Source organism: Mauremys reevesii, linkage group 3 (genome assembly GCF_016161935.1).
Source record: "Mauremys reevesii isolate NIE-2019 linkage group 3, ASM1616193v1, whole genome shotgun sequence".
In the NCBI taxonomy this organism is placed as follows: Eukaryota; Metazoa; Chordata; order Testudines; family Geoemydidae; genus Mauremys; species Mauremys reevesii.
The window spans coordinates 47,489,064-47,503,541 of record NC_052625.1 but is presented as its reverse complement, the minus strand read 5'-3'; the positions used below and the strand labels follow the sequence as shown (position 1 = coordinate 47,503,541).

General features: G+C 43.4%; 1 protein-coding gene across 1 annotated transcript in view; it reads left to right on the top strand.

The window, feature by feature from the left end:
• The first annotated feature begins 1,691 nt into the window (after positions 1-1,691).
• Positions 1,692-14,478, top strand: part of TGFB2 (transforming growth factor beta 2) — a 73,121-nt gene continuing 60,334 nt past the window's right edge. Inside the window, exon 1 of the mRNA XM_039532585.1 lies at positions 1,692-3,052. Coding sequence (XP_039388519.1) covers positions 2,710-3,052 — 343 coding nt within the window. The 5' untranslated portion in view covers positions 1,692-2,709. The remainder of the gene's footprint in view (positions 3,053-14,478) is intronic.

Genomic DNA, 14,478 nt, shown 5'->3' with positions numbered 1-14,478 from the left:
TGGGAAGGCTCTTCTTTGCTTATATCTACAGCAGTGCTGGATTAGTTGGCAACACTGCTTTCCCTACAGTGGAGCCCTACCATTGCGAACACCATGCAGTAGTTCAGTACTGCTAAGCCCCTTTATCTCCCCTCCCTAGCCTCCCCCCCTCCCCCATAACTGCTCTAAGGAAGCTGTTTTCCTTGCAGACATACTGAGAAGTAAAATCTTGTTTTTCATCTAGGGGCTACCACTTTCAAGTGACTAGCAAGTCTTAGAAATCTTTTTAATACTTCCTAGAAACAGTAGATTGTACTTCTAAGGCTAGATCATCAGCTGGTGTAAATTGGTGTACCTCTTTGGACTTCAATGGTTCTGTGTTGATTTATACCATCTAAGGATCTGGGCCTATATCTTTTGGGATATTTGAGCCATCCTATCTGGCTTCCTCTGTACATTTTTTGTAATATAATTAGGAATGGTATAGCTGTGGTCCTAACCCTTTATGCCCCTTATGTCATCATGCTGCAATGAATGCTCCTACACCCCTATCTTATACCATAATAGGAGGTTTAGAAACAATCTTGTCACTATGGAAGAGAGTGGGCTAGATGACTTACTAGAGGCTCCAAATGATTCTCTCTCAACACATCCAGTGAAAAATTATGACAACTTAATGCTTAAGGGAATTTAGGGATAGAATGGTGGGTGTTAAGGGAACAAAGGCTACTTGATCATTTCATGAAATTCATGCTGATGTACAGATGTGATAAATGGACTGTGACAGAAAAAGAAAACACATGGGGATGAAGTTAAGAATGAGATCTATTTGACTGTAGAATAATTTCTCAAGACCAGGGCCAGAATGCATTTAGGTCGAACCACTAGCAATTCCCTATGTACAAAGAAGGAATGGTCATGCATTAGCACCAAGATGGACAAGGTAAACCCAATAGGTTTTTCTATATATAACATCTAGGAGACTGTGGTGGATATAAAGAAGTAACTGAGAGATCAAATTAGAGAGACAGAAATTAAAAAGCTCCTGGAGCGAGCAACTGAGTGACCCTAGTACAAATGACAATGTGCACAAAGGGCACCAAGGAGGAGGCAGGAGAGAATCATCATCACAGTCTTAATGAGAATAATGATAACCAGGTCACACTTCAGAGGGAGATGACAAGGCCACAGAATGTGTATGGAAATTGAACTTAAGCACAGGGGAGTGGACTGAGCAAAGCCAGAATACCTTCTGCTGACTATTAAAACGATGGGCCACATTTGCTGCATAATATAATAATGAATCGTAATTATTGGCACATATTCTTCTAACAGAAGTATCTCCCCCAAAAGGTGGGGCAGGCGTGACAGTGACCCCTATCGCGAGTGCCAGGCAATTGCCTACAATAGAGTTGAAAACAGCGATGTGATTTGGCTCCATGACTCTAAGAACAGGCTCAAGAAACAGTAAACCCCAAGCAAGCCTGACAAGAGTCCCCCCCGTCTCCCCCTTCCCGCTTCTCTCCCACCCCGCACGGTGCGGCACCTTGAAGTGTATGCACTGCTAATGCTGGCTCGCGGAGCCCCCGCCTGCTGCACAGAGGGACTAAGGAGCCGGGGTGAGGGAAAAGCTGGAGGAATCCTCTTCCATGCAATCCCACCACGTCATTTTGTTGGGAGGCAAACACGTGGTGCAGGGAGACCTTATAAATCTCCCTCTCCCTGCAAGATCGTGATGTTATCTGCTGGCAAAGTTTCCCTCTTCGCAAGGAAAGCAACGGGGCTCAGCGAGGGAGGGAGGCAGGCAGGAGGAGAGAGAGAGAGACTAACGGGGCTGCAGATAAAGTACAGCAGGAGCTGCGCGTTTCGGGCCGGGGGGAAGCCCTGCGGATCGGGCCGTGCGTGGCAAGCACTGAACCCAAAGAGGGGAGAGGTGCCCCCGAAGGAGAAAGCGGCAAAGCACCTTTTCAACGCCCGGGCTCGCGACCCACAGGAGGCTGCAGCAGCAGCAGCAACAGCGCCGGCTTGTTGACTGTGGCTTGGGTTGGCTTTTTTTTTTTCCTTTTGGAGGAAGAGGAGGGCGCCGGGGAAGCTGCACCGCAAGAGAGGGAGGCTGCTCGGTGCATGCAGCCCGGGGTGCCGGCGGCAGGCTCAGCACCGGAGCGAAGAGCAGAGCAGAGCTCGCCCAGCCCCGCGGCGTCCCGGGCTCTCCCCTCGCGCACACAGGCGCACGTGGGCGCCCTCTGGCCGGCGGGGCGGCTCGCTCTGCTCGCGGTTGCAGCTCCGCAGCGCGGGGCCAGCAGCTCAGCGCGCGCCGCCAGCCCGCCCGCGCGCCCCTGACATCGCCCCTCTCCCGTCCCGTCCCGTCCCGTGCGTGGCGCTGGAGGAGCCCAGAGCAGAAGCCCGGAGCTGAGCGCCCGGCTGCCACCCGCTCGCCCTCCGGCTTCAGGCGCGCTGCTCACTGGCCAGCCCCGCCACACCGGCTCGCTAGGGAAACTGGTTGAAATACCCCCTGAGTTTGTTCCGTTTGGAGGCTGATGCAGAGGTAGCGACCTGCTTTCTTTGCAACTCGCCTGTATAACCCGGGGGCGTTTTTTCATTTGCACCCCCGTTGCCTTTTCCTGGCAACCCGGTTGCATTTCCAGCCGCAGCTGCTTCCCCTCCTTTGCACCCCCCCATCCCCTTCTTTTTCAAGTCACTTTTTTGGGGACGCTGGGTTTAAACCCGAAAATGCACTGCTATCTCCTGAGCGTGGTGCTCACCCTGGATCTGGCCACGGTGGCGCTCAGCCTGTCTACCTGCAGCACTCTAGACATGGATCAGTTTATGCGCAAGAGGATCGAGGCGATCCGAGGACAGATCCTGAGCAAGCTGAAGCTCACCAGCCCTCCCGAAGAGTACCCCGAGCCCGAGGAGGTACCCCCGGAGGTCATCTCCATCTACAACAGCACCAGGGACCTGCTGCAGGAGAAAGCCAACCACAGAGCCGCCACTTGCGAAAGGGAGAGGAGCGATGAGGAGTATTATGCCAAAGAGGTTTACAAAATAGACATGCTGCCTTTTTACCCCGAAAGTAAGTCCTCTGTGTGTGTGTATGTGTGATTTCACCCCGCAAGCCTTGGCAGTGGCCAGTGCCCTGAAATACCTGCCCCATGTATCATAACCCCCGTTATCTGTTCATTTCATTCCTCTTCTTAGTCCGTTTTTCATACTTTTTGGAGGGGGGAAAGGAGTCGGTTGCTTGCAGATCTGCTGTTACACACACACACACACACACACACACTCTCTCTCTCTCTCTCTTCCCTCTCTAAAACGACCCTATCTCTCGCCACAGCTGTTCTGTCCCTCAACCTATCCCTGCGGTTTTTAAAAAGGTATAAAAAATAATTACAGGCTTCTTTCCCTCCCCCTGCTAACTCCCCAATCCACAGAACATCATTCTCAAGATCTCTACTTAAATTGGTAGGTAAGAAAGGACAACTGCAGAGACCTCCCTTCTGTTTTCAGTTTAATAGCCGCTGTTCCAATTAATGGTGCCTTTAATTTTAGGTACAAAGAAGTTCCCCCTTCTGTTTAGTGTCAGGTTGCTGAAAGCCCTTTCATTTTTCTGCCCTTTGCTATTTTTTTGAATGACAGCGATGATACACATCTCATTCTGAACAATAAAAGGGAAAAATGTTCTGTGCTGATATCTAATCAGATCCCACCTATAATGAATACAAATCATCATAACATGCCTCTTTGTTTTGGTCGTGGTGGTGGGTGTGCAGAAAAGCATAAAACTCCTTAAGAAAAAGGTAAAAGCTAGCTGCTCATGCCAAGGAAGGTTAAATACCAGAGAGAGAAAAGAATAACTTCACCATCAGGGTATCCAAAACTCCAGTGCCTAATCTTTTAATTTCCCTCCCTCTTCCCCCACCCTCCACTTGATGCCCTATATATTTGCTGTCTGTTTTTGAAAAGTACATACCTCTTGCTTAAATAGATAATGTAGCCATCTTGGTAACTTTATCCTAGAGTTTCTAATTGCATTTTCTTTTATTTATTTTTAGTTTAACAAGTTGTAGCTTTAGGGCTTGCTGTGTCTTGCATGTGATAGTCCCATGATGCCAGCCAAAGTGTCTGAACCCCTCTCTTTGCAGCTGCCTTTTTCTTCTTTTACTGTTGAATGACACCATCAGGTACAGGACACCCTCGCAGTCAAAGCCATTTTATTATTGTAATTACAATAACAGCTAGGATAAATATACTCCACCCTTGTTACCCTCAGGGAAGGAAGATTTTTTTATGTATATTGGAGCCAAGTGGATATACGCAAAAGGTTCAATGTAATTTGTAGCAATAATATTGAGACAGAACGTGGAACTCATGGCACTTTTCCTTCAAAACACACCCCCATTGCCACACCACCCTTGCTGATATTTTGGTGAAAGTCCGAATTTTGTTTTGAGACCCAACACCTCATGCCCTGAGCCTGGTAGCAAGTATTTACTAACAGAGGCCATAGAAAGTAGTAGCAACTCCTTGATATATGGGTTTTTGAAGGCATTGATCCTGACCACAGATTTGCCCCCTTTTCCCCCCCAAAGAAAATCACACAAAGAACTACTACTATAAAATCCAGCCGTATACTTGTCTGAAGTGTGTGACATCAAAGTTGACAAAAGAGGGTCTATTTTTTAAATATTGTCAAAAGCCAGAGTGGTACTAAAGTATCAGCAGGGGTTTTGGCAGCGTGAAGTAGACTTCAGGTATCTACCAACAGAGTGCATCAGAAGTTTGGGATCAGAAAGCCATTTAGCAACAGATCCAATACTACTGTGCAAGTGCCGTGGCTAACATCATAGTAAGTAGGTTAACTGTTTTTCCACTGCTCTCTAGTTATACTGGATTGAGTGAACCTTTCCAAAAAAGACAGAAAGGAGGGAATTGCTCCACCATATTTTAAACAAACAAATTGAAAGTGCAGCATTGGCTGCTATATACACTTTCTCCTAGACTTCAGTGAATAATTTTCATAACTCTGCAGTTCCTGATCCCGCCAGGACAGTGATGAGGAAGGAGAAGGAGATCAATATGAATGCATTGAAGGTCCAAAGCTGCTGAGATGAAGGCATGGGAAAGATCAGTGGTTGAGTTTTTCACCACAAAGTTGTTAGCGTTCAGTAACTGACTACAGCCCAAGTATTACAAATATGCTCTAATTATACTCATAGTCAGCTATATATCACTGCAGATTGCTGATAGGTCTTTGTGAGGCATTTTATACAGTTCAGACTAAATATTTTTAGCAATGAGGAGATGTAAAAGGAAAACTATAAGAGATATTGTATATACCCTAAGGCATATTTTGTCTTTAATATTATCCTTGGCCAACTGTACTATATAAATACAGTAAATATGAATAGAACTGGCAGGATGCCAATCTCCTGGGATGAATTTTAGTTAAGAAGGTATTTATGGGATATAAATAATACTGTGTCAACATTTAAAGAAGGGATCTGATTAGTTTTGAATTTATTCATATTAATCTTTTCACATGCTGTTAGTTTAAGGCTCAAAGTAAAGTTATGCTAAGGTTTACTGATAGTTTGCACTGAGGGAATATGGGGGCATCTGGCATCTGCTTGACAGTCCATTTGAGGTTAAAGACACTTGTAGTCAGAATATATGTGGAAATTCAGAGAGTCAAAGAATAATAGACCCATGTAGACAATAGATTGCAAAATTAGTGTCACAAAAATAATATCAAGAAGCTTCGGAAACTCAAAAAGCAGTTGAGCTTTGGTTTGTGCAGCAATCCCCATGTATCTTGTTTTGAGTTAGGTAATAAAAGTCCAAACAGTCAGTAATTGAGTCCTTTTACAGAGATTGAATGTGAAATCTAAAGACAGTAGATGATAGAATGCTTGAAAACTCTATGCCTAGAAACAATTATCTTTTGAGTTCCGAAGTCCTGGTTTTATTAAAATGGGGTCATATTAGAAGATAATTTTGTCTCTGGGATAAAATTGCTGACTAGACAGGTTCTGATATTTAAATTGGATGTTTATTTCAATTTAGTGATGGCAAACATTGCATTGTTAATCTGCAGATATGTAATATCAGTACAGTTATAGATTGCAAGTAATAATAATCTGACATATCTGGGACATTTATTATACATACATATAATTAACAAGGCATGTTTTTGGGGATTTGGAAGGCTTATTTGTGGTAAACATATAAAGGCCTAATTTGGTATTCCTTATTCATCTAAAACTCCCATTACAGTCAGTAAATTAGTAAAATCTGATGGATTGGGCCCTATGAAAGTAAGTGATCACTTTGAGTATTCTATCATGTTTGGAGGAGGTGGGGATAAAATATACAAAGCCCTGAAAAATTATGATTTCTTTTCTTGATAGTTGTTTCACATTAATGTTATACTAATATTATACAGACCCCACTCCCTGCCATGAAGCCAAGCTCTTGCCTATATGTCAGTTTTATGGGAGTTATTGATGTGACTTATCTTTCAATGAACTCTATAGCATGAATATTGTATTACATAGACTGTCATTCTGCTGAGTATTTCCCTAATGAAAAAAAAAAACCCTATATAAACTGGCTGGGTACAAGGCCATGCTTCTGTTTTATGAACAAGGAGTTGATTTACCAGTGATTATGTGCATGTGGACTTCTTGTCTTCAGAATAATTGAGTTACTAGTACAGTGGTGGCTATGCCTCCCCTTCACTGATTGCATCATTACCAAATGTTAACATCTACTGATGTGCAGCTCACGTGTGTTTTGCATTTAGCAGAGCCCAGAACTTAATCTTGCAGGATTTTCTATTTTGTTAAAAATATGGAAGCATTCTCAAAAGGAGTATATTATTTTAAACCTCCCAACTGTGTTGACACAGTGGCCTAGCTGTGGTGCTTAGCACCTCCCTGGAGTTTGATTCCCCATAGTCTCTTGTCAGGAATTTGGAGTACTGGTGGAGGCTTCCAGTAGGGTAGAGGGAAGGTGGTGGGAACGATGCCATGTGGCTTAAACACGAGTAGCATTCTTGAGTCCTCCTCTGCTCGTTAGAGCCAAGAAGTTGTCGATGGATTTTAAAAGGGGCACGATAATGTTATGAACAATAGTATCATTTGTAATTATACATACTGAGTGGGGTAATCAAATGTCTTGCTTCGCTGCATAAGCTGATCACCATAGGAGTCAGGAAGGAATCACTCCTCCCACGTGTACCCTCATCATACAAATAGCAAAGTGCATTCTGGGTGTTTTTCACTTTCTTCTGAACCATCAGGTATTGGCCACAGCCAATAGTAGAGTACCAGATTTGGGAGCTCAGTAATCTGATCTGGCATGGTAAATCCTGTTACTATGTGACTTGAGGAGAGGGAGACTAAAGAAAATAAATATGGAAGGAACACCTTAGGCTCTTAGAGGGGTCCAAAAGAACATCCAGAACAACAACAAAAAACAAAACAAAAAACCCTTAGGATCAAAATCCTGAAGCCCCGTCTCAGTGCTTACTCATACAAAACTCCCATTGACATCTTTCTTAAAGAGATACCATCATCTTGGAATCTAGTCAAGTTTTTAAAAAAGTAAATTTTCTGGTACTCCACCCAGGCCCTACTCCTCTGCCAGTTTGGGGTTTTACAGTCACAGGTGACAATTTTTAGATGTTTTTCTGTCTTCTGCTTCTGTGTGAAAGACCCACATAAATAAAGGAGGAAACTGACTGACTAAAGTGCCAATCATGCAAGTGACTATATAGATGGAACCCTATACCCACATGAAGTTTCTTTGGCTTCAGACTGTTATAGTATCAAGGCGCAAATGGCTACAGAGGGAAGAGAGCCTACTGACTATTCTCAAAGTGCTGTCAAACACACAACGTAAATAAACTGAAAAAAACGAAGACAAACTATTTGCTTTCACTAACCTCTGTCAGTCCTAGTCATTTTAGGTGTCACTTGTAAGGACAATAGGTAAAATATTTTCATAGGCTGATGTTATCACTTTAAACTTGGGACTCTTGCATGTATAAGAACTGAGCAAAAGCTAAACAAGGATGCTAGGATTTGCTCTTCAGTGAGGTCCCTATTCAGCGAGAAACACGTGTACAGCTTTAAGAATGTGAATAGTCCCATTAACATTTAAAGCTTAAGTAGCTTGCTGAACTGGGACCTGATTTTGTGGGACATTAGCAGAGGTATGAACAGAGTTTTGGAGCCACGCAGCTGAAATCCCTCACAGCGCTTAGAAAATGTATCGCTAAACATCAGGACCAGTAGCAGAGGCAAGATTTGAAAAGTCTTTTTCAGAAAAAAAAAAGTTTTCTGTTCATTATCTTTGTTATCCTGAAGACTCTCTTCCAGATAGGCTGCCCAGACAGCAAGTGTGAAAAATCGGGACAGGGGGCCTGGGATAATAGGAGCCTATATAAGAAAAAGCCCCAAATATCGGGACTGTCCCTATAAAATCGGGACATCTGGTCACCCTACTTCCAGTTGGACAGCTTGCTTTCTTTGTTTATGCAAGTGTCTCTATGCTAGAAATGCTTCCACATTACAGATTAAGAGGAAACTCCCAGCACATCTTGACAAAACAACTCATTAGTAAAGATGCACAAATGTTTCCATTCCCATTGTGAAACCATATGCTATACATATAAACAGGCAGTTTTTAGCCTGGGAATTATATGTTCTCCAGGTATTATTTTAATTTAATAATATGTTATGGATGCTGAACAGATTTGTTTAGACTAAAAAGTTTGCTTCAGTCATTTGTACAGAGTATGTTTGCATCCTGCCTACAACCACAAACTGTTGTGTGTTTCTTTTTAAATCTATGATATCCACAAGTAGGTGCCTAACTGCAACATTGCTATCAATTTGCTTCCTGGAATGGTCTGGCTAAAGCAGCTACGTTTCCTCTTGAAACAACTCCTCCAAAAACATCTACACTGTCCTTGCTGTTCTATAATAACTGAGGGAAAACCCAGCAGTGCAAAAATACAGCTGAATGGGGCAGAAGAGAGTAAAGGAGAGGGGGAAAGGGTTCAAAGGCCACAACTCTGCATAAGGGGGCAGGGAGCACATTCAACACCAGGCGCCATATCCCCCTTCCTCCCAATGTAAGCTGCAGGCTCTGTGGGAATGAATGAGTGAATGATGGTGCCCTCTAGTGGCTGGCAGAGAGGAGAAGGGACCTACTGTTATAATTACTACAGGAGTTCTCCTTTAGCTCATATGACAGCAGCGGGCGGGGCTTTTGGATCTGAATGACTGGGTGTATACCTCTGGGGGGTAATGGCTGAGGTTTTTTGTTACATACAGCAGGAGCTCTGCAAGTTGGTTCTAAACTGGAAAGCACCTTCACTGTGCAGTACGATGGCCTCCAAACCTAGTGGAGTTCCAAGTGGAAATCTGCTTGGGCTTTCTCACTGCTTGTTGAAGTACAGTATTGACTTCCCCCAGGGGAAGAAGCCTGTGGCTGTTGCGTGAGCCATATAATGTATCTGAGGAGAAGGGTCTGGCAAGCAGTGCAGATAGACTCTCTCATACCCCAAGGCCCAGGGGGAGACACCTGGATTTCCCTGTGGATTCCCATACAGTGTGAAGTTTGCACCTGGAATGCCATCCTGTGGATACTATCCCATGTTCCCACCCTAGGGAAGAAAGCCCTGTAGCAATCCTGTGAGTTTGAACTGGTGGGATTTTCAAAACATCTTTTCCCATCATGCACGTTTTCCTGCAAGAGGGGAAGGTATGCCCCTAGAAACAGAAATTTCCTATGATTGTGGTTGCATGATGCACAGTGAGGTGCATTGAAACTATTCTGGATTTTCACTACAGACCTCATCTTACTCCCACTGAAGTTAATGGAAGTTTTGCCCCCAGGCTAAGCTCTTTGGGGCAAGGTCTGTCTCTTTGCTCTGTGTTTGTAGAGCACTTAGCACAGTGGGTCCTGGTCCATGACTGAGCCTCCGAGTCAGTACTGCAATACAAATAAATAACAATCATAGTTTTAATGACAAGATTGCACCACATATCCCAATTCCCTAGGACCCAAAAGTAATTGAAATCAATAGGAATCTTTCCATGGACTTCAGTGAGCTTTGGATCAGGCCCAATATGTTATATTTCCCTTGTATTATAAAACTATTATTCATTTATTTATAAATTCATTTGCTTTCCTTGCATGGAGAAGATACTGCTTTTCAGACAAAAATATAGGGCAGGCTGAGTGAAAATATTGACTAGTGCATTATATTTCAGCAAACACTGTAGCAAACAAAACAAAATGGGGGGGAAAAAAAGGAGAGAGAAAGAAAATGTTGTGACTTTGACCTTGGCTCTGTTTGTTTGGCTCCTTCCCACCATATCTAACCCACACTACTCTGACAAATACTGCATCTGTCTTGACAGGCCAGTTCACAAATAACCATTCATTCATAACTCAGGGCTGTTGTAAGAATGTCTGTTTGTTGCTTAATCTGACGACTGTGAATTCGAACATTGGCTTTGAAATAAGGACCCTGCAAAATGACCACAAGTCCAGTCTGACTTCACAAAAACAAAGAGGGAGGTCTTGCTTGAAAGAGGATACTACACTTTTTAAAAAAAAATATATATATATATTTATATATTTATATATATATATTTAAGAGCATTAAAACATCTATTGTTGCCAAAGCCCAAATTGGAATGTTCTGGGAAAGATAATTTAATTTTAAACTGCTGGACTCATTTCAATGATGGTAATTTCAACACTTCCTGGGGAAAGTCTATCAGTGATTATTATATGCACACAAAATGCAGCAGTAGATCTGTCATTCTTTCCATTTCAGTTCTTCACTCGTATAAATTCGTTATTTTTCCTCATTTGGCCGGTGTCGGTGTCTTGTGTTTTCACTGGCTGCGTCTCATTCAAACCCCTGCCTTGAATTTTAAAAGGCAAGCTAAGTGCCGCTGAAGTTTCCTTTTCTTATTTGTTTTTGTTTACATTCAGCCTTTGCAATTCAGTAGCAAGCTCAGCTAAAGCAGAGTGTTGGTTAAATCATAGAGACGATTGAGGATTGAGGAATCAAATATGGATTTTTTTCCTTTAAAAAAAATTGGGAGTGAACTTTGTGAAGGTGAAAAACTGATAGCCCTGTGTCTTGTTGTTTGTTTGTACAGCTCCTGGCACAGTGGGCCCTGACCCATATGAGTGTTAAACAATAATAATGAGCCCAACATTCAGTGAGCAGATGCTGCTTTAAGCTCTCCAGCCTGCACATGTCTGCTAATGCATCCCAAACCTGACCTACAATAGCCCTTGTTATTTCAAAGCTTGGCTGCTCCTGAGCAGACGCTGCCCAGTGTGCTGTACGGATTGGTGTTTTTGTGCTCTGAAAAAACAGGCACTGAGGACTGGCTGAAATGACCAAGAGTCCTAACAGGAAGAGTAATACGTAGCAATTTTATAGCAGTTTAAGTCTTCAAAGTGTCATGTAAATATTAAGGCACAATTTCCCCCTCTTTAGGTACAGAGGAGTTGAGATACTGGCCAGAAGTGGCTGGCAAGCTTGGAATGGTAAGAGAGGGATCTAAGTCACCGCTGGTCATTAGAGAATGCTCATAAGAATGAGGCAGACCAACAAAGCTGAGAAACACTCCTGTGAGCATAGTGAACATAGCACCAGCTATTTCTCTTGGATCTTAATTGCAGACTTCCACGTTTATGAGGTTTTTCAGACTGGAGTCAACTCCAGCTAACTCTGCGCAACCTCATATTTAATGAACATACAGTCAATGAAATCTTTAGCGACTAGGAGCTAGTTTGTGAAGGTGACAATTTGCACCCCTTGACCACATGCCGGCCGGAGCAGCTTCAGCAGGAGGCATTCACCCTTGGGGAAAGAAAGGCAGCTATATTATTGCCATCCTTCATCAGGATGGGCACTTTTAAACTGGGGCTGCATAGGAGCTCTGCCAGTGGCTGTTGCCTAGGAGATGTGTTGGATCGGTGCATATCCTGGGTGCTCTGGTCACCCCCTCACCAGCTGATCCTGCCCAGTTTGTGAGCTGCTGTACTGGCTTCAGACTCCTAGCAGAGTAGGGGGTATAGGTGGCTTGCACCATTGCTTCCCTTCCCTGAGCTCAAGTTCTTTGCAATGTGCCCTTTAGATACAGAGTAGCCACATCTCAGCATTAAGATATGCAGAAAGATGCTTGCACATTTTCTTTGTCCCTCCTGTTGCATATTGACGTAATATAGACTGACAGAATATTGCAACAAACAGCATATAGAGCACTAGGTATGTCAGCCTGGGAATAAGTGCCACCTTTCTTGAAGAAATCCACTGATCTGATGGTGTTACCAATCAAGAGGCTTATATTCAGGATCTACATTTTGGGCAGCTGGATATCTAAACTAGCAGTTAGATGTCTTTACAATGGACTTGTACCAAAACCCTGGGTCCGAGCTCTCTCAAAAGTTGAATCTGGATCCAAATGTGGCAGGTTATGTCCATCTTTATGTCTGGGAGTGAGTCAGTTGGAATTTTCACCCCCCTTTCTTGTGAACAGAAGACCCAGCAAGGATGCAGAAAAAGAGATCTTTAAATAGATTGACCAATGGCTGAGTCACAACAGGTATCACGTGTCTAAGGGAACATTACACCCTTCCAAATTGGGGTCCTGTCTTAATTCACTTTAGTGGGAAAGTTCTCTTCCTCCTGGTGGTAGGGTATTTGTTATGGTAGGGCTGGAAAGAGTTCTGTCTAATCCACACTTACCACAAGACCAGCTGCACATGTGATGCAGCTAAGTCCCTGAACTTTTTGCTTCTACATGACTGTTGAGAGTCTGTACTACTGATTTAGAGCCTGACCCAAAGCCCACTGAAATCAGTGGGAGTCTTTCCATTGACTACAAAGGGCTTTGCATCAGGCCTATGATGCTTTACCCTCGGTTTAAGAAAATAACCGAATTTTCAAGGTATTTTTGGACATTTTTGTAATGTGGCTCCTTGCCTTTGATGAATTGCCATCCAAGATGTTCTTCTGTATAAGGCTTTGTAAAAAGCTTTAAAAATAAACTACACTGTAGCTTATTGGTAGCAGCATTTGATAGCAGATGTCATCTGGTAGCAGCATATGGCAGCAATATGGCAAGAGCAAATGATTACAGAATGCAGAGTATTAGGCATGAGTTTCTGTCCTGTACCTCTCAGGTATTCCATTCCCCCCCCCTCCCCGCCCCCCAAGAAATGACAATCTGACCATGAAGACCTGGCAAATAAACATGCTGTAAGACATTACTATCATCCTCCCTAAAGCCAGTTCTAGTCTAGAAGCTAAGGGCTCCATATCTGAAAGGTCTCTTTACAGACAACTGTAAAAATCAAACCTTAATACACATAGCAAGAAAGATTCTAAAGGCTGCAAATAAGAATCTGGTAACTCAGCAAGCAACCCAGAAAGAAAGGCCAGGGCTAAGCCAACAAGGTCCTTTTATATTATCTGCAAAATCTTAAAGTCAGTCCCGAATGGAGCTGGAACCAGCAGAGCGACTGCTAAAAGCATCAGTTTTTGAGTCAACTAGCTGCAATGATATATGCTGAATTTACAAGCTGGAAAGCAAAGGAGTTTGGGAACAGGAACTGTGCTAATGGGATGGAAGTGAATGTGGTTTTATATAGTGCCTCTTGCTTGATGTGTCACAAAGTGATGAGTTAAATATTTGGAGGTACATTCTGATCTCAGTTACATAGATGAAAACTTGGAGTAAAGCCATTGAAACCAGTGAAGTTAATCCAGATTTTCACTGGAGTCGTGGAGATCGGAGTTTGTCGAGTGAGTGATTCGGCAAATGGAGCAGTCACTGTGGATGGGATTTTCAAAGGAGCCTAAGGGAGTTAACTATCTAGTTCCCATCAAATTGCAATGAGATTTGGTCCCTCAGGCCCCCTTTGTAAATAGCAGTCCCCTGGACAGATGATAGATCAACAGAGGAACCTGCATACTAAGCGTTTATCCTGCTTTCTTAAAAACACAAACAAAATCAGTGAGAGCTCAGCAGCCTTCAGAGGAAAAAGGAGGGGGCTTGGTATAACCTCTTATCCAAAGGAAGCCCCCACTACTGCAGTACTTCCTGTGCCTGATCAGGGTCAGCCTGGAGTATGTGCCCAAATACTCTGGAGTAGGAATTAAAGCCAAAGGGCCTGATTCTCATTTACTCCTTTACACTGTCAGAGTGGTGTACATGACAGTCAGACCCACAATCTTCTACTTCAAAGGCTTGCTTACTAATGGAGCCATAATGCCACCTGATTTGTGCAGGTGCCACTGACAGGAGCAGAGACAAGAGATTCTGCTCAGAGCATATATTTCCAGATCTGGCTGCATTTTTAACTAAATAACTAACTGATAACTTGACTGTGTGGTAGTTGAGGAGTGGCTGTGTGTTAACCTAGGATCCAGTAGGGTTAAATGCATTGACCTAGGTT